This window comes from Sinocyclocheilus grahami, unplaced genomic scaffold, assembly GCF_001515645.1.
Source record: "Sinocyclocheilus grahami isolate Dianchi unplaced genomic scaffold, SAMN03320097.WGS_v1.1 scaffold55.1, whole genome shotgun sequence".
Taxonomy (NCBI): domain Eukaryota; kingdom Metazoa; phylum Chordata; class Actinopteri; order Cypriniformes; family Cyprinidae; genus Sinocyclocheilus; species Sinocyclocheilus grahami.
In genome coordinates, this window is record NW_015505234.1 from 2,226,530 (window position 1) to 2,245,695 (window position 19,166).

The window sequence follows — 19,166 nt, forward strand, 5'->3', positions numbered from 1 at the left end:
AGGTGTTGAATTTTATTTTTGCTCCTTGTATTCTTTATTATCATGTAGACAACAGGTTAAGTAAAAATATTTTTTGCAAAATGCTCCTCTTTATAGTTATTTTTTCTAACTGACTAATGAGTTTTTGGATGCCGGGAAATGTATTGTTATGTGGCATTGTTTACAAGCTTTACGCGTTTTCTGCAGTTTGAAGCAGCGAATGAGCTGTTACATAGGACATGCCAAAACGGTATTTGTTATTTTGAATTTCGTTATGAATTTGTCAACATAATAAAAGATGTGATCGCAAAACCAGCAGGAAAAAAGGCATTACATGCAAATTTTTAAGTCATAACATGTAAATTTATGTAGTCGCCAGTGGTGATCTCAACAAAAATATCACTTGCTAATTAAACTGTTTTAGACACAGTCTGAAGCCCTGCTCCAAAATGGCAAAAAAAGCACAATTAAAGCATTATAGAAGACTATACTTTTGTATGATGATAAGATATAAGTAGTTGTTCCGTGAAAAATTGCCATTAATTGTCTACGTATTTTTATATGGCGCCTGTTTGACATCAGTGTGATGATTGCACATCTTGCACATCATGTGACTGATCACATCACAGTGAATTTTAATGTGTGGCAGAGAGAATAAGAGTTAAGGTCAGGGCCAATGTTCACACCAAGGATGATGACTATAAAGTTTTAATAATTGTTCTAATTCTGTGAGAATAAGAAGTCCACACCTCAGCTACAACAATAACCACACAGAGGAACAATATTGTTGGAATCACTTTAAAATAGATTTTTTTTCCATTGACAGCTAATCAGAATCTACCCTACTTTAAAAAGCTTGAGCATTTGAAGTGGCAAACGACATAACTGTAGCACACTTGTTTTAACATAAAGCCAATATAGTTATTGCTATACAGTAGTTGTGAATGGGCCTTTAAAGTGTTTCTCCTTTTAAAAGAAAGAAAGTCATATGGGTTTGAAATGGGGAGTAAATGATGACTAAATTAATTTTTTTTATTGTTCCTATAAATCAGTGCAGTTTTAATGGTTGTGAATGACTTTCATTTGATTCTCAAATTTTCTCTGCCCTCTTTCTGGACAGGGGTCTGTGTGTGCCCAGCCATGCCCATTCGGCAAATATGGGATCAATTGCAGCAAGGAATGCTCGTGCCGCAATGGAGGACTGTGTGACCACATTACAGGACAGTGCCAGTGTATGGCAGGATACAGTGGCCACAGGTAAAATAAAAACCCAGTTCTGAACTTATTTCTATTATTGTACCTCTATGTCTTTAAAAAAAACTACCACAAAGGCAGTTTGTTAACAAGCCTGCAAAATTTGGTTGCTGAATAATTGATTAATTGTTTTTTTAACTGCTCTGTGTTTACATTCCCTGTGTCCACTGATCCCACTCCAAGATCCGCACTGGTCTGTTAAGTTTCTGCCCATTAATTACCAGTAATGGAGTTTTATTAGGATCCAATTGAAATTGCTCAGTGCCTTTATTTCCCTGTGTCTTCTGCAGCAGCTTAGGGTTTATTAACGCAGTAAAGTGATTGTCTGCAGAATGAAAACACTTTCAGGACAGACACTTCTTATCCTCTAATATTTAACAAAATTGCACTCATTCATTTGGTCTGTGACAGGTGAATTAGCCCACTAGGAATAATCTCAGATTGCGTTAGTACCCCCTCCTCCCTCCCCCTAAGTCCTTCTCACACTTCTCTCTCTACTGATACAAACGATGCTGGTGTAATTTCAACATGAAACATACCTAGTCCGTTTTATAATTTAATTGAGCTATTTATCTGTCTCTAAATGGCTTCTTTGGACACTCAAGATTGATGTTCTGCCAGGATTGTATATTGAAGATCTTGTGGAAGTCGTTGTTCCTTAAGTCACTTTGCTATTCAACAGAGAGAATGAGCCTGGGTCTAATTGTATTCAGGGTAATTAATGACTGCAGTCTTAGTTTGCTGTCGCCCCAGGTGAAGCCAAGGGGCTGATGAACCTGAGGCACCAAAGAAGATGCCCAGAGCATTGATCCTTGACCCTTAGATTAGAATAACACTGTAGTCTACTAATTCTGCTTGTGTTATTCTGACAGGCTCCTTTTTCTTACAGAGCTGCTCTGCATAATGAGTGATATACAGTACACAAAATATTGCTTTGGGGGTTTTTTCCCTATGTAAACTGTTTGAAATGTACCCAGGTGCCAAGAAGAGTGTCCGGTCGGCACATACGGACCCCAGTGTGCCCTTCACTGTGACTGTCAGAATGGGGCCAAGTGTTACCACATCAATGGAGCATGTTTGTGTGATACAGGATTCAAAGGGCCTCACTGCCAGGACAGGTTCTGTCCACCAGGCCTCTATGGCCTCATCTGTGACAAATACTGCCCATGTAACGCCACCAACACACTCAGGTGAGACATGCTACCACACGTGAATGCACCCACTAGAATGATAACCTTGGAATTGACAAGAATCAATAGACTAGGAATGCATATTGGTAGCTTAATGTTTATCAGATGATATTACAGATTTTTTTAATCATTGGTATTAGCAAACATTGGATATTTAATTCTGCATGCTCATATGCCGTATTTTTACAGTTAGATTTAATGCTCAATTAATGCTCATTTAAAGTAAAAAAATTTAATATTTAATACTATTAAATGTAATCTTCAGCAATCTAAAAATTAATATCCATTTTTCCATGTTATCCACGTTGTATGTAAAAATGTTGTGATCCCTAAATTAATTGCATTTAAATCAATTGTATTATTTATTTATTTATTTAGTGTATTTGTTTAATTTAGAGATAAAACTTTACAATAAGGTTCACTAGTTAACATTAGGTAACTACTTTAGTTAATATGAACTAAGCATGAACAATACTTCTACAGCATATATTAATCTTAGCTAATGTTAATTTCAACATTTACTAATGCATTATTAAAATCAAAAGTTGTGCTTGTTAACATTAGTTAATGCACTGTGAATTAACATGAACTAACAGTGAACAACTGTATTTTCATTAACTAACATTAACAAACATTAATAAATACTGTAATAAATGTATTGTTCATTGTTTGTTAATGTTAGTTAATACATTACCTAACATTAACTAATGGAACCTTATTGTAAAGTCTTACCAATTTAGATAAAATAGTAAAGAATTTTAATGTTGGCCATAATGTGAAAATCATTTTCAGTTAGAATTATGCAGTAATTTAATTACTGCAATATCAGTGCATCTCTACAATGCACTTTATTTCCTTGCAAAGCAATAATATATGTTAATTTAGAAGTCTGAAACCAGTATAAACCAGTATTTTTAAACCAGTATATTACTGGGTGCATTGTATCTAGGGCTGTAAATTGAGTACAAATTATTTGAATTTATTACATTAATAACATATACATGATATTCTCATTAATTAATTGTATATATATATATATATATATATATATATATATTTGCCGAGAAAAGCCACCAGACAAATAAATCATGAAATAGACTGTGCAAAAAATACTTTCCAAGTCAAATTACTGTTTGTTTTTGTTTCCATATAATTTGTCATTTTCCATGCATTTTTTGTATTTCTTCTGTGCCATTTTGTTCTATATATACAATGCAAAGGTATTACTCAGAAGACATGGTTAAATTAATCATGTTTATGCCATTAATTATACTGAATTACAACCCTAATTAGATCATAATTTCCTCACACTTTGAAGATAACAATTCAGCGAAGTTATTTCATACAAACAATATATCTTTGGAGCAGGCACGTGCACACATAGACATAAAAGGGGGCTTGAGCACCTGCCCTTTTTCTTCCTCGGGAGAAAGTGCCCTTTTTTCTGGGGATGTTTTCTTTTTAATATTTTTAAATAAATTAATATATGTACAGTATATATGCGTGTTTCTGTTTGCACACAGCTTTCCCTGTCAAACAAATAAAAAAATCTAAATATCAGGTCAGGTCAGGTCAGGAAATGTTGAGACTGTCAAGTTCCGAATGCCTTTCTCCCCTCCGCGTCTCCGTGCAGCACAGCAGTAGCACTCATTGATCGGCACATCACATCACAGACAGACAGAGAGCTGTAGAAGTGAAGCCCTTCCTCCCTTTCCAGTTGTGTTTGTCTTGGTGTGGAGGTGAGTGGTGATGAACAAAAGACTAAGCTTGTGCCTCAAATTTACAGCTAATTACCCAAAAGACATCTTGCTAACATCCATGACTCATAAGAGCTACCATGTGTGTTAGCTAACGTTTAGTTCTCTTACGACGAACGTCAAACTGTCTTAGTTTTTCAAGACAAGCCATGATCAGAATTAATGCTAGAGATTTCTTCTAACCGCATAAACTCCGGCGCTCCCGTCCTCCGCTCATAGAAATCATATGATACGTTGCCTTTGCTATGATAAACACCAGTTACACTATTCTTCTTAAACACGCTGGTATTGTCACCATTCATATACTTTTAATGATAGCCACCATTACAGCCCTGCATGCAATGCAGCTCGCAGTCACTGAACGTGTATGGGTTGATAATGTAGAACTCCAGACAAGTTTTCTTGCGCGCACCCGTTTTTAACACGTCTTGACTGTCGTACAGTCTGACATTAATGACAACTGAGATCCCACAGTGTGGCATGATCAAGTACAATCAACAAGTACAATCCTAAAGGACTTTTAAAAATCGCACAGTGTGAGCCTGGCTTAAGACAATAAGTCTAGTAGACCAGTGCGCATTCTTTCAATGCATGATTCAGTTTATTCAAATGCATTTAGAATGATCACAAAATTCAAGATATGGGGGCAAAAATTTATATATTTATATCATTTCATATAGTTAATCAGTATCACGCTAAGACTGACGTTTTTTCCACCAAAAAGCAGCATGATTACAAATGTGATATTGATTTTATACAGCAGTTCAATAAACAATAATTTAATATTAAGACACTTACGTTTTAGACACAATATTGACTGTTTTTGCTCTATTTCGTATTCCAATTTGCATCTCTGAGCAACATGAATCTGTTTTGTTCCTGAATGAATCAACCGTTTAAATGATTCGGTTCAATCGCAATGACTCACTTATTAACATTGACTTGCTGCCACCTACTGGCAGTTTTAATTTTACATTTAAAGTATCTTTTCATTTAAAAAAAAATATTTTAAATATCAGTATTCAATGTTTTATGTTTAAAATATCAAAACAGTATTAATGCATTTGTAACTGCAGGTTAAATATCAAATATCAGAATATCAAAAACTTTAGGAGTCAGCTGTCCACGGTAGTCCTTAAGATATCAGCAAAATAACACACTCAGCAAAATATCATCTAATTATCGTTATCGATAAAATCTCAGAAAATATTGAGATCGATCAATCGATTTTTTGTCAATATCGCACACCCCTGATATATTTAATGTTTTGTTTAGAAAAAAATTAAAATAAATATGAGAAGTGCCTTTTTTTCCACTTGAGCCCCTGTCCCTCAAAATGTCTGTGCACGTCCCTGCTTTGGAGTCCCCTATGATTAAACTGAACTTTCAGTCCTACAATCATCACTTTTCTAGCCAACTCTTCTCGAGTCAACCACTGGAGCCATGGGTGAGTAAAGAGCTCCATCTGAGTCCATTTGACTTCATTTGACTTGCAAGTAAAAATTTTAACACCTTTCAACAGTAGCATAGCACTTGCTCTTTATCGTGACCTGTGCTTCATTCATTATTTCTTAGCCGCGTTCCTGGCTAATGCAATGTTAATGCCTGGTATGGGTAGATTAGGCCCTGAGACACTGGGGCTCATTACTACATGAAGGAGAGAAAGGACACCCCATTTATCTGAGTGGAGCTCACAGACACAAGGATGGATGAACTTGAATGGGTTTAGTCCTCAGATTTGGCTCCCTTGTTCTAGAAACCAAAGTGTTTCTGTTTAGATGCCATATACACAACGTATCTTTAGGCATATTTGTAACTAAATGTCGATCTGTCTTTCTCTTTTTCAGCTGCCATCCCCTGACAGGTGAATGCTTGTGTACAGCAGGATGGACGGGTCTATACTGCAATGAGACCTGTCCCCCGGGTTACTATGGAGAAGGATGTAGTGTATCAGTATCACGCTAAGACTGACGTTTTTTCCACCAAAAAGCAGCATGATTACAAATGTGATATTGATTTTATACAGCAGTTCAATAAACAATAATTTAATATTAAGACACTTACGTTTTAGACACAATATTGACTGTTTTTGCTCTATTTCGTATTCCAATTTGCATCTCTGAGCAACATGAATCTGTTTTGTTCCTGAATGAATCAACCGTTTAAATGATTCGGTTCAATCGCAATGACTCACTTATTAACATTGACTTGCTGCCACCTACTGGCAGTTTTAATTTTACATTTAAAGTATCTTTTCATTTAAAAAAAAATATTTTAAATATCAGTATTCAATGTTTTATGTTTAAAATATCAAAACAGTATTAATGCATTTGTAACTGCAGGTTAAATATCAAATATCAGAATATCAAAAACTTTAGGAGTCAGCTGTCCACGGTAGTCCTTAAGATATCAGCAAAATAACACACTCAGCAAAATATCATCTAATTATCGTTATCGATAAAATCTCAGAAAATATTGAGATCGATCAATCGATTTTTTGTCAATATCGCACACCCCTGATATATTTAATGTTTTGTTTAGAAAAAAATTAAAATAAATATGAGAAGTGCCTTTTTTTCCACTTGAGCCCCTGTCCCTCAAAATGTCTGTGCACGTCCCTGCTTTGGAGTCCCCTATGATTAAACTGAACTTTCAGTCCTACAATCATCACTTTTCTAGCCAACTCTTCTCGAGTCAACCACTGGAGCCATGGGTGAGTAAAGAGCTCCATCTGAGTCCATTTGACTTCATTTGACTTGCAAGTAAAAATTTTAACACCTTTCAACAGTAGCATAGCACTTGCTCTTTATCGTGACCTGTGCTTCATTCATTATTTCTTAGCCGCGTTCCTGGCTAATGCAATGTTAATGCCTGGTATGGGTAGATTAGGCCCTGAGACACTGGGGCTCATTACTACATGAAGGAGAGAAAGGACACCCCATTTATCTGAGTGGAGCTCACAGACACAAGGATGGATGAACTTGAATGGGTTTAGTCCTCAGATTTGGCTCCCTTGTTCTAGAAACCAAAGTGTTTCTGTTTAGATGCCATATACACAACGTATCTTTAGGCATATTTGTAACTAAATGTCGATCTGTCTTTCTCTTTTTCAGCTGCCATCCCCTGACAGGTGAATGCTTGTGTACAGCAGGATGGACGGGTCTATACTGCAATGAGACCTGTCCCCCGGGTTACTATGGAGAAGGATGTAGTGTGCAGTGCCAGTGTAATAATGGAGCAGACTGCCACAGTCTCACTGGGGCCTGTATCTGTGCCCCAGGCTACACAGTGAGTCCATGTTTATCATTTATCATTGTCTACAGTCATTAAATACTAGTAAATCCTGCCATGCTGAAATATTGTATCATGAAATTGACTGCTGAGCATTGATGATTATAGCTGCTAATGTTTGGAACTAAAGGATGGTCTTTTTTCATATGCCCTGACATATAGGCCCCCTATACACCTGGCATTAACATCACTCAAACCTCTTATTTGTTGCGTAAACACAGATACAGGAATCAACTTTAATAGACACCTCACGTGAAACAGTAGAGAAACAACCAAACATAAAATATAAATTTAGACGGACAAGGACTAGAAGGAACTAAGGATATTTAAACACTGGGATTAATGAGATAATTAACAAGATAACAGGTGAGCAGAATTAACAAATCAGAACACAGGAAAACTGGGGCACAGGGAAAACACAATGGAACACAAAAAGACCATACATGTTTCAGCAGTAAGTAAGAAGTGTAGTAAGTTTATACTTACAAAGTCAGTAACCCTCCCATCAAAATCCGATGACAGGTGGTCACAGGAGACACATTTGTGATACAGGTGCAAACAGCAGTGTGTCTTGGCTCACCATTTGTGATCGGATGACCTAAGATAGAAGATGCCTCTAAACAAGGCCATTGATGTGACATATGAAGGTGGCAAAACTCATTATTACGTAATAAAAGTTTTTGATTGTGGATTTTAAGTGAAAACTGGAAGCATCTTTCAAAGAACATTTCTAGTCAGCACTTCCCTTGATCTTTCTTTGAAAGTTTTTGTGTCCTCATACTTAAAGCAGAAGTGTCAGCGAATACAGTTTATTGCTTTGAAAATGATCTGTGCTCTCTCTCTCTCACACACACACACACACAAACACATCACCTTCTGCAGGGAGGCTGGGAACAAGGTGAGAGTTTCTTCAGTGAGTTCAGTAATGCTACTTTCACAATGCTTGTGTCTTATTACACAGCAGGTTTAGACTTAACACAAAGACCTTACCAAACACAGAAAGATGTGCTAGATACAAAGACTCCAAAATAGATTGTGATTTCTAGGCAAGACTCTATATGACATAAATAACAAATTGACATGAAAAATGACATAAATAACGTTTTGTTACCCAGTTGGTTGCACATGGCACCCAATCTACCCGGCTTCGTGTTCTGTTATGAACAAAGGGGATGCTAAAATGAAAGTGATAAGATGCAAGGAAAGAGCATGAGAAAGTTGAAATGTCAGCTAGAGAGATGATCATATCAGTAATCGGAATTTATTTTAGAGAGATGTTAAAATAGATGGATGACTCGTTCTTTTGCTTCACTGAATGCGTCATAGTATTGCTTACAGTCCTGCTCATCTTGTTCGTCCTCAGAAACAAATATACTTTCATTTAGAGCTAGTAGACTTAGGGTTGGGGAACTAAGAGAAACCAAAATAATTGTTTGGGAGTAACTCAAATTAAAAGTAGCACTAGCAACTTCACTCAATTAAAGGGATAGTTCACCCAGAAATTAGTTTTGTCACCATTTACTAACTTTCATGTTGTTCGGCTAAAGTGAAAGTACCATTTTTCTATTTGTCACTATGTTTTTGACTTATATTGACTATATTATATATGTTTTAATGTTGTCACCCTAAATGAGATATGTATTGTTTTCTGCCAGATAAATACTGCTGACTGTATATAATGTTTTCTGATAGTTTTATTGTTATAAAGATATTGCATCTTTAAAAAGTTTGGGATTAGTGAGATTATTTATTTATTTTTATGTTTTTTATATACTTTTTTATATCAACAATGCATTAAATTGACCAGAAGAGAAGAAGATATATTTATGTTACAAAAACTTTTCTATTTGAAATAAATGCTGTTCTTTTAAACATTCTATTCATAAAAGAATTCAGAAGAAATATTTTTGACAAATAATTAAGCAGCCCAATTTTTCAACATTGATAATAAGAAATGTGGAAAATTCAGAATTGTCATTACTGTAATAATTTAAAAATATACTGTATTAAAAATATATATATATATTTAATTTTTTTTTTTTATCAAATTAATGCAACTTTGGTGAGCATAAAATATTTTTTCAGAAATATAGAGGAATACTACCGACTACAAACTTTTAAATGGTAGGGTAGCTTAAATGTAGCTAGCAACTTTCTGCTAACTTGTAAGTAAGCGTACATTTTCAGTAGCGTCACTTAAAGTTATGAGTAAGTTGTAGCATGGAAAGTTGTGGTTTCAGTTATCTTCCCCAGCACTAAACTGATTTCACTCCTGCATTCAGAAACAGCAGAAATATTGCAAAGCAGATCAAATAAGATTAGCCGCACGTAAGGACTAGAACGGCAGTGATGATTAAGACAAACTCAGTACCAGAAGCTATAGCCAACTCCTGTCTTGGCTGTAACTTTTGCTGTGTCCTGTGGCAGAGCTACTACAATGATTTGAACTAGCAGGCGGAGGCACAGACTGTATCTTAATTTTCACCACCTGCTCTTTGTGTTGGATTTGAGGGGCCTGCTGCCAGTTCTATTAAACACTGCTCGAGGAGCTTTGGCCAAGGAGTCTGGCCGAGATGCAATGGAATTGGGGTACGACGCTCGATTTCCAGGCCAGCTCTTTCATTTGAACCTATAGAACAACAAAGGTTAACAATTTGACCGCAGTCTGGTCGAAAATAAGAGGGGTAATGGCCACCCAAACTCTCATCTGTAGAGCTCTGAGAGAATGATATTTATAGGGGTGGGAAAGGAACATATACAGTATGCTTGTGCTGCTGGTACTGGAGAGAGCACAGGTGGGTAGATGAGGGACCAAATGTGCTGGTAGTACCACGTTGAAAGCACACATGCCACGTTCATGTGTGCTTTCATGACAATTCACTAAAATGCACAGATGCACTAGTAAGAATTTCAATGCTTTAAAATAACGTTTATTACCAAAACACTTGTAGATACTGTATGAATGACCACTAATTTAGTGTTTTTCTAAATTATAAAAATATAATATTATTATGGTAACACTTTACAATATGGTTCCATTAGTTAATGTTAGTTAATGTATTAACTAAATGAACCATGAACAGTACATTTATTACAGTATTTATTAATTTTTTTGTTAATGAAAATACAGTCATCCATTGTTACTTCATGTTAATTCGCAGTGCATTAACTAATGTTAACAAGCACAACTTTTGATTTTAATAATGCATTAATACATTTTGAAATTAACATTAACTAAGATTAATAAATGCTGTAGAAGTATTGTTCATTCTTAGTTCATGTTAACTAAAGTAGTTAACTAATGTTAACTAATGAACCTTATTGTAATGTGTTACCATTATTATATGATATTATATTATATTATCAACATAACTATTTCACTGCAGATTTCAACTGAAAAATTAACATGAATTTAAGAATGTTCATGTTGTTTCCAGCATGATCTAAGAATTATCCAAAGAGCATCATGTGCTTCAGTGGACACAAAAACATCTGACCTTTTGTACAAAGAAGCTCACATGATTAGTGTGTTAAATTTGCATATTATTAATTAGATTTTAAAAATATATATTTTCCAATTTATTATGCTGAATCCCAGATTTTCAGTGTTTTTTTTTTTTCGTTTTTTTCGACCTGAATATGAAAATATGCCATTTGATGCTTGAAAACATTTCTAGCTTGTTGAATGTACTAATGATTTGTGTTAATTTTATAATAAAGTAAATATTTAAGAATATTTAACCTCTAAACATAAGTCTTACCTTAGCCTGCTTTTAGAAGAGTTTAGTCACCCAGTTGAATGAGTGCTCTCAGACCTGTGTCAGTGTAATCTAGAGCATTCACGGGTCTCACTAAATCCCTGTGGTCATTTGTGAGCCAGAGACTCTTTTACCTCCTCCAACCCATTCACCAGTAAATTGCAGGTCTGCTGAAAAGTCGAACAAACTAACTTTCTTGCCCCATATTCGGCTGCCTGCATCGATAGTTTTAAGTATTTTTCTGTAGAACAGAACTGCCAATGTTAGCAGTCTGCTTGCTGTCACTTTTGAGCGGAACAAAGATAACTGCATGTAGATTGATGAAAAATTTATCCACAGATGTAAGCTTTTCATGTGGGGAGTGGATGGACGAGCGAAGCAGATGGAGAGGTAGAATATTTGAAATGGGGAATACAATGGGGGAATGTGGGAGAGAGAGAATGAAAAAGAAAGAGAACATACAAGAAAGAAAAGAGTGGGAGTACGAAAATTTTGGAGATGATTGTATCAAAGTGAGTGAGCGAGATAAATGATGGCAGATTGAAAAAAGGAAATAGAGGGGAGAAACAAAAAAATATATAGAGAGAGAGAGTGAGAGTCAATCCCTCTCAGTGCCCATGGTGTCCTGTGGCATATCTTATACTGCCTTCCACTCAGACCTAGTTCCAGATGATAATTAGAGAGCGGGTCCTTTGCTGCTCAATCCCGGCACTGGGGAGATGGAGGCAGGAGGCGCACAGCACACTGCCATTACCCCACTAATTGGGAGTCTAAATCATTTTGTCAGCTGTCAGTCAGAGCCAGGGAGGCAAAAAGACGCCGATGATGGCCGGCTCTGGGATACAGGTGACTCCCCTGCTGAGCCTGGTAAAGCACAGAGATTGTGCTGGTGTTGTTTGGCTGGGGAACAGGGTTTAAGAACACAGTGTCTGTCAGTCATCAGCAATGGTTTTCTGGGGGATGGATGGAGGTGCCGAGGGCCAGGGGCTGTCAGCTCATTAATGCAGCTGGGATAAGCGGGCCTTTAGCTCTGAGCATCCGCTGCCACACTTGGTGCGATTGCAACAAGGACACAACTACACACGGACTTCAGGTTTGTTGCTCTGCAAATGTGCTCTCCACCTCTCTACTTGCTTGAAACTGTTTCTAACTCATATGCTGCCCTGTTGCAGAGAATGTTTTGTTGGAAATTTCCTGTTGAAGTTTCACAGACTCCTCAGATGGGATTTAGAGTCACACTTCACAGCACAGTGCTCATGTTACATTGTAAAATTACATAAGTAAGTAGAAAAAAATTCTGATAACTAAAATCTTATATTTTCTGAAAGAAATGTGTGCCTGCCTGAGCAAATCCCTGCTCCTACAATGCTAGGGTGTTGTTAGTGGTTGCCATGGATGGTGTTACTATGTTATTGCTAAAATGGTCTGGGTTGTTTTGCACATTGTTGTAGGTTGTTGGGTGATTGCCAGGCTGTTGCTATGCAGTTGCTAACAATATGGTTGCTAAGGTTTTTTGGGTAGTTGTAGCATATTGCTGTTCTGTTGCTAGGTTATGCTGGATGCGGTTACCAGGGTGTTGCTATGTGGCTACTGGATAATAAGGTGTACTGGGTGGTTTCACAAATTGCTCTGCAGTTGCTACATTGTTGTAGGTGGTTGCCAGGAAGTAGAGAAAAATTCTAATAAGTAAAATCTTATATTTTCTATAAGAAATACGTGCCTGCCTGAGTAAAACTTTCTCCTACGATGTTAGGGTGTTGTTAGTGGTTGCCAGGGCGTTGCTATGTATTTGCTAAAAAGTTCTGGTTGGTTTTGCATTGTTGTAGGGTGTAGCGTGTTTTGGGTGGTTGCCATGGTGTTAGGGGTGGTTTTAGCACATTGCTGTTCTATTGCTAGGCTATTGTGGGTGGTTGTCAGAGTGTTGCTATGTAGTTGTTCAAATGTTCTGGGTGGTTTAGCACATTGTTATATGGTTGTTATATGGTTGCTGGATTGTTCTGGCTGGATTGTTCTGTTGTTATGTGGCTGCCAAGGTGTTCTGTGTGGTTTTATTACAATGCTATTCTTTTGCTATGCTACTGTGTGTGGTTGCCAGGGTGTTGCTACAGTTGATAGCAGTTGATATATTGTTGTAGGTAGTTGACAGGGCAAGATTTGTTTAATGTATATTTCTTGAACAATTCATCTGTGTGTTTTTCAGAATGACGACTGTTCCCAAACCTGCCCACCTCGACTATATGGTACTAACTGCACTTCCACCTGCCACTGCCACAACCAGGCATCCTGCTCACCAATCGATGGCTCCTGCATCTGTAAAGAAGGTACGGCATAATGTGCTCTCCTTCTTCTTTGTATCCTTACTCCCCCATTTTTCTTATAGACATGAATAGTGAGAGAGCCACGAGAGACTGTGGGTTTACAACCCACAAGATTATAGCTTGACCTGTACAAATAAATCAATAAGCAATCAATGCATGCAATCATATGCTAAGGAAACCTCATAATCTTTACAATCAATTACTTAATCATTGATTGTAATTAATCATTTTCTAATTCCCTTTAAAACAGATGTCAATGTTTAGAGAATTAACCCTGTCTATAAATTGAAATTTGGAATGCCTAACTAGACAATACTCCAAAAACACTTTCTGGACATCAGACACTCTCAAAAATAGTATATAAAATCCCCATCCGTTCTCCATATATCCATTTCTGTCATTATGGAAAAATTGGTGTTTCATTATCAAAGGATGCAAAGTCTCTCCAGGTCACTTTCAAAGGATACATAACCATTTAGTACTTACATGCACATATGGCTGTAAAAGCATAAAAAATGCAGCATGAATCCACAAGAGCCCTGTGAGTGCTGAACGCAGCTAACCGTACCTGCGGGACGGCCCTTATTGTTGCATAAACATGGACTCGTCCTTAAAGGCCTGCACTAGCTGAGTATTCGTTCAGGTCCCTTCAGTTTGGAAGGAAGCTCATTAGAGACAGTACCTTTAAAATTCTCATCCCATTCATAATGCAGAACCCCAGTGTGCTACACAACTTCTCTGCCTATTCCACTCTGCTCTTATGTTGACCTCAAACCATGCATTTATTCAACTCATTGGCTGCTTTGCGGCGTGAGCCGATGGAGACAAGAATCCTCTGGCTTCTGTCAAGATATGACCTCACTTCCCCCTCTTCCCGCTCTATTAATTGAACACTGTTATAAATTAGAGAAGGTTTGGCTAGAACTCAAAAAGAGAATGTTAAACCCTCAGTTTTTAACAAATAAACAACTGAAGGATCCAGTGGTCGAGTAGACAAATAAATTAATGCATGTCTGTACTATCTCCTTTTGCTTTATAGGTTGGCAGGGTGTAGACTGCTCAATCCTGTGCTCCAGTGGGACTTGGGGATTGAGCTGTAACCAGACTTGTTTGTGTGCCAATGGTGCAGCTTGTGACCCAATCGACGGCTCCTGTACTTGTACCTCGGGCTGGAGAGGGGAACGCTGCCAGCAGCCCTGCCTCGTGAGTATCTTCCCGGGACTGGTTCCATTGTCTCTTTGCTAGAGGCTAGCAGGACTGGCCATTTGATTTATTAATATTTGTCATGACAGGGCAGTTTAAGCTTAGCAAGATGGTTTGTGTGTGTGGTTATTTAGGATGGCACATATGGGCTGGAGTGTCGCGAGCGTTGTGACTGTAACCATGCTGATGGATGCGACCCTGTGAGTGGATTCTGTCGCTGTCTGCCAGGATGGACAGGTGAGTGTACGACCAGTGACATAAACACATCAATATCTTAAAAATGGGATTTTATGAAGCAACATAGATGCTGGAGTGAACTGCTCACCCATTGTTGAAAGAAGAATTGATGCAATTTAAACACGCAGTGCCAGATTTATGAAAAGTGACAGTAAAGATTTTCCACATTGAACATTCTATTCATAAAAGAATCAAAAATGTAAATAAAAAAAATGTATCAAGGTTTCCAAAACAAATTTTGCTGCACATCTGTTTTTAACATTCATAAAAATAAGACGTGTTTTTGAGCACCAAATCAGCATATTAGAATGATTTCTGAAGGATCATATGACACTGAACACTGAAGCAATGACTGCTGAAAATTCAGCTTTGCCATCACAGGAATATATTACTGTGATGAGTGAGGCGGGACCAAGAGCCGTGGGAATCCCGCCTCCTTCCTCCCGGGTTTAGGCACCATTGTAATAAAGTTCGTAGTTCGGGAAGAAGGAGGCGGGAACCGGCAAACATTTAAACATAACTTTAATAACAAAATAAATACAAAACTGAAAATAGCGTGACAGCCCCTCACGGATGACTGCCGTGCACAAACAAAACAACATAAAGTCCAGCCATCACGATGTTAAACTGACTCAGATCATTTCATTTCATTTCAAGAATTTGGGTGTTATAATGGATTCAGCTTTAGTTTTAGATAAACAGGTTACTAGTGTTGTGAAGGCTGCCTTTTATCAACTCAGAATTATTTCTAAATTGAAATCAATTCTTTCTTTTAAGGACCTGGAGACTATTCATGCCTATGTATCATCACACATTGATTACTGTAATTCTGTATATATATAGGTATTTCACAGGGTCAATTATCTCGTCTTCAATTAGTTCAAAATGCTGCTGCCAGACTTTTGACTTGCACAAAGAAGAGAGAGAGAATTACCCCAGTCTTGGTTTCTTTACACTGGTTGCCTGTAAAATTTAGAATTGAATTTAAGGTTTTGTTGATGGTTTTTAAAGCGTTGCATGGCATTGCCCCAAAATATATTGTTGACCTTTAGATTCTTTATCAAAATACAAAACACATGAGATCTTCATATCAGATGATTCTTCATGTTCCTAAAACGAGATTAAAATCAAAGGGTGATAGGGCTTTTTCAGTGGCTGCTCCTCGATTATGGGACCCTGCATATTAAATCTTCCCCATCTGTGGATGCTTTTAAGTCTAGATTGAAATTGTACCTTTTTAGTAGAGCTTTTAGAATTGATTAGAGGGATCATGTTTTATATTTTAATGTTTAATTTTGTTTGTGTGACTGTATGTAATAATGCTTGAAAGCACTTTGGTCAATGGCAGTTGTTTTAAATGTGCTATAGATATAAAATTTGTATTGTATTGTATTGTAAGTACAAATTATTGGTAGCCCATTTCATATGTCATGGCCATTGTTATAGGAATACTCAGTGTGGTAAGCCAGAAATGACTTTATATTCTGTATAGTGCTGCAGTTCTGTTACGCTGCAGAAACACTGTCAGTGTGAAAGTACAATGAGACCCTGCTGTTACAGTTTGCTTTGTCACAATCTGTATTGTTAAAAAAAAAAGCGCTATATGAATAAAGGTGACTTGACAGTTACGCTGCAGCGCTGCTTGCTTAAGCTGTGTGAAACAGACTTACTACTAGTAGTAATACGACTTCTAATCATTATAAGAGTCAGCTGGTGGAATTTTGAAGATTTTGAGGTCTCGCAAGATACCACAGTGTGTCTTCATGAGGCATAATATATAATATCCACCCAGAAGCATCTGCTGTGGTTTATTGTTAGAATGTAATGGATTTTTCAATAAAATATTGCAGTATTAATTTTTTAAGTGATCCGGAAATAATAAAACCAGTTTTTATTAATCTTTCAACTGCCTTCATCTTAAAGGAAAATTCATTATTTTTTTAATAATTATGAAATATTATGAAAACATATGAAATCCTATTTTATTTCAATAGCAAAGTAATAGTACATTTTTATTTCAGCTCCTGCCAATGTTGTATGTTAAATTAAACTGATTCTACATTTGTGTGTTTATATTGTTCAGATTATTCTACACGGAACCACCATGCCTCCAAAATATGTTATCATAGGACACATAGCCTGCAGGCAGATTAATATGAGATCCCTGAAAGCATGAAGCATTTATAATAACTGTTGCTGAACATGTTACCTAATTAGATTGCACTGACCCAGAATGAAGCAATCGTTCTGCGGTTTGCATATATGGCTTTCACACTGCGCTTACACCTTCTGTTGCAGCGGTCTCAGCACTGTGTGTCCAAGAAAGAGATATGAGAGGCAGTGAACATGTTTGAGTATCACAGAAGGGCTGTGTTTACAAGTTCTTCAGCATGTGAACATGTTATACAAGAACCGAAATGGAGCAGGTTGAGATGGTAGATGTGGCTTTGCCTGCAGGCCCTCCATAACTCTCTCCGTTCAGGTCTTCAAATTCTGACCATGAGTACTGGAAAATGATGTAGCTTTCATTATCTGCAAGAAGGAGCCAGCTACGCAGAAATCTCACGCTCTGTATCCTGCCCAGGTCTCCGCCATCTGCCAGGCCTAATGGAGTCACCAGGGTGCAAATAGGCCTCCGAGACTGCGAGCATCTGAACAAAGAGAATATGCGGAGCAGTGATTTATTGAAGCTATCGAGAGAGCTAGACGTACATAGTGCATATGTGAGAAGATCGTGTCAGGTGTAAGACTTGAGAATGAGCTACACATGACATGGAGAGAGAGAGAGAGAGAGATTGCATAAGAATGTATGATAAGGAATCTCACGTGGCATATACGCAGAAGGCTTAATAGTACAGCAGCAAAAATAAATAAAATAATTCCCATTTAATTCTAAGTGCCAGAGTTAGTGTGGAAAATGGTTGTGAAAAAATAAATAAATGATCACAAATAAAATATATGACTCCTTTAATTATGAACTCAGTAAGGTAAGAAGGTAAATTTACTGTCTTTGAAGAGCAGTAGTTGGAAGATTTTTGTGATAAAAATGAAAAGTATTACTTAAGAACACAGGAGTGCAACATAAAAACAGATATTCCCAAGGACATACAAGCTGAGAGTGTGTTTTATCAAAAGAGAGAAAGAGCGGGATGTGTGAGATGGGAATTAAATAATCACTTTCAATAAAACTGCGTACTAATGGAGGGAGGAAGAGAAAGAGACAAAATAACCGGGGGAGAGATGTGAGAAAGAGTGAGAGTGAGAAAGCAAAGAAATGGACGTGCGATATTAGGTGCTCCATGGGCACTAGACTGAAGGATCGTGGGTATAACAGAGAGTGTCCTGCAGAGACCTTTGCATTACGTGTGCAGGTATGTGCGCCCGTGTGTCCACTCTACATGTAAAGTGCAGTGGAAAGTGATGGTGTATGATGGTACTTGCTCTTCACCCATTAATTGGCTGCCGGTCCCCCTGGCAGTTCTCTTCTAGAAAAGGCTCATATGCAAACAGTCACTTCTCCTCTTCTCCTCTTTCTTCACCCTCGCTCTGCTCAAAAACCCCTCTGTTTGTCACCATTTGGCTTTCAGGGCACTCTTCTATTCTCATTCATTGCTGACAATAAAGGAAGCACAGGACTTTTTTTCTGCCCAGCCCAGCAGAAGCTCAAACAGGCTCGCCTCTCCTTTGATGTGTGGTGGCTGGGCTTGTCTTATATGCACATCCATGTTGCCTCCCCATCCGACCACCTCTTTGTTCTGCCACAGAGGTGAAGCAGGTATGATGTCGGTCCCTGAAGTTTAGACCCGGTCTAATTCAAAGCCCTGGGACTAATGCCATTTTAATGGGTCTTGCCACTCGCTCAGAAAATCTCTGTCAAAAGAAATTGTAAATGAGGTTCTTGAGCTGCAGCTTGAAAGGATGTGTGTGAGAATATGTGTGCACATCATTTCTCCCTTCTATGCCATCTTGCTTATGGAGTTTGAAATATATAGATGCTAATTTAAGTTGTATTATAAAAGCAGTAAGCCACTCGAGAATGAATATTACACTGATTTTTCAAAGGTAAATGGTGTACTTAGGCATAACTGTGGTCAGTTTTTGTTTTTTTTAAACTAATGGCAGCAGTCTTCACCAGTCTTCTATATATATATATATATATATATATATATATACTGTGTG

General features: G+C 37.4%; 1 protein-coding gene across 1 annotated transcript in view; it reads left to right on the plus strand.

The window, feature by feature from the left end:
• LOC107583869 (multiple epidermal growth factor-like domains protein 10) overlaps positions 1–19,166 on the plus strand; it is a 148,844-nt gene that overhangs the window by 107,172 nt on the left and 22,506 nt on the right. Inside the window, exons 11-16 of the mRNA XM_016270222.1 lie at positions 1,100–1,236; positions 2,211–2,423; positions 7,294–7,468; positions 13,430–13,550; positions 14,587–14,750; positions 14,885–14,987. Of these exons, the coding sequence (XP_016125708.1) occupies positions 1,100–1,236; positions 2,211–2,423; positions 7,294–7,468; positions 13,430–13,550; positions 14,587–14,750; positions 14,885–14,987 (913 nt within the window). The remainder of the gene's footprint in view (positions 1–1,099; positions 1,237–2,210; positions 2,424–7,293; positions 7,469–13,429; positions 13,551–14,586; positions 14,751–14,884; positions 14,988–19,166) is intronic.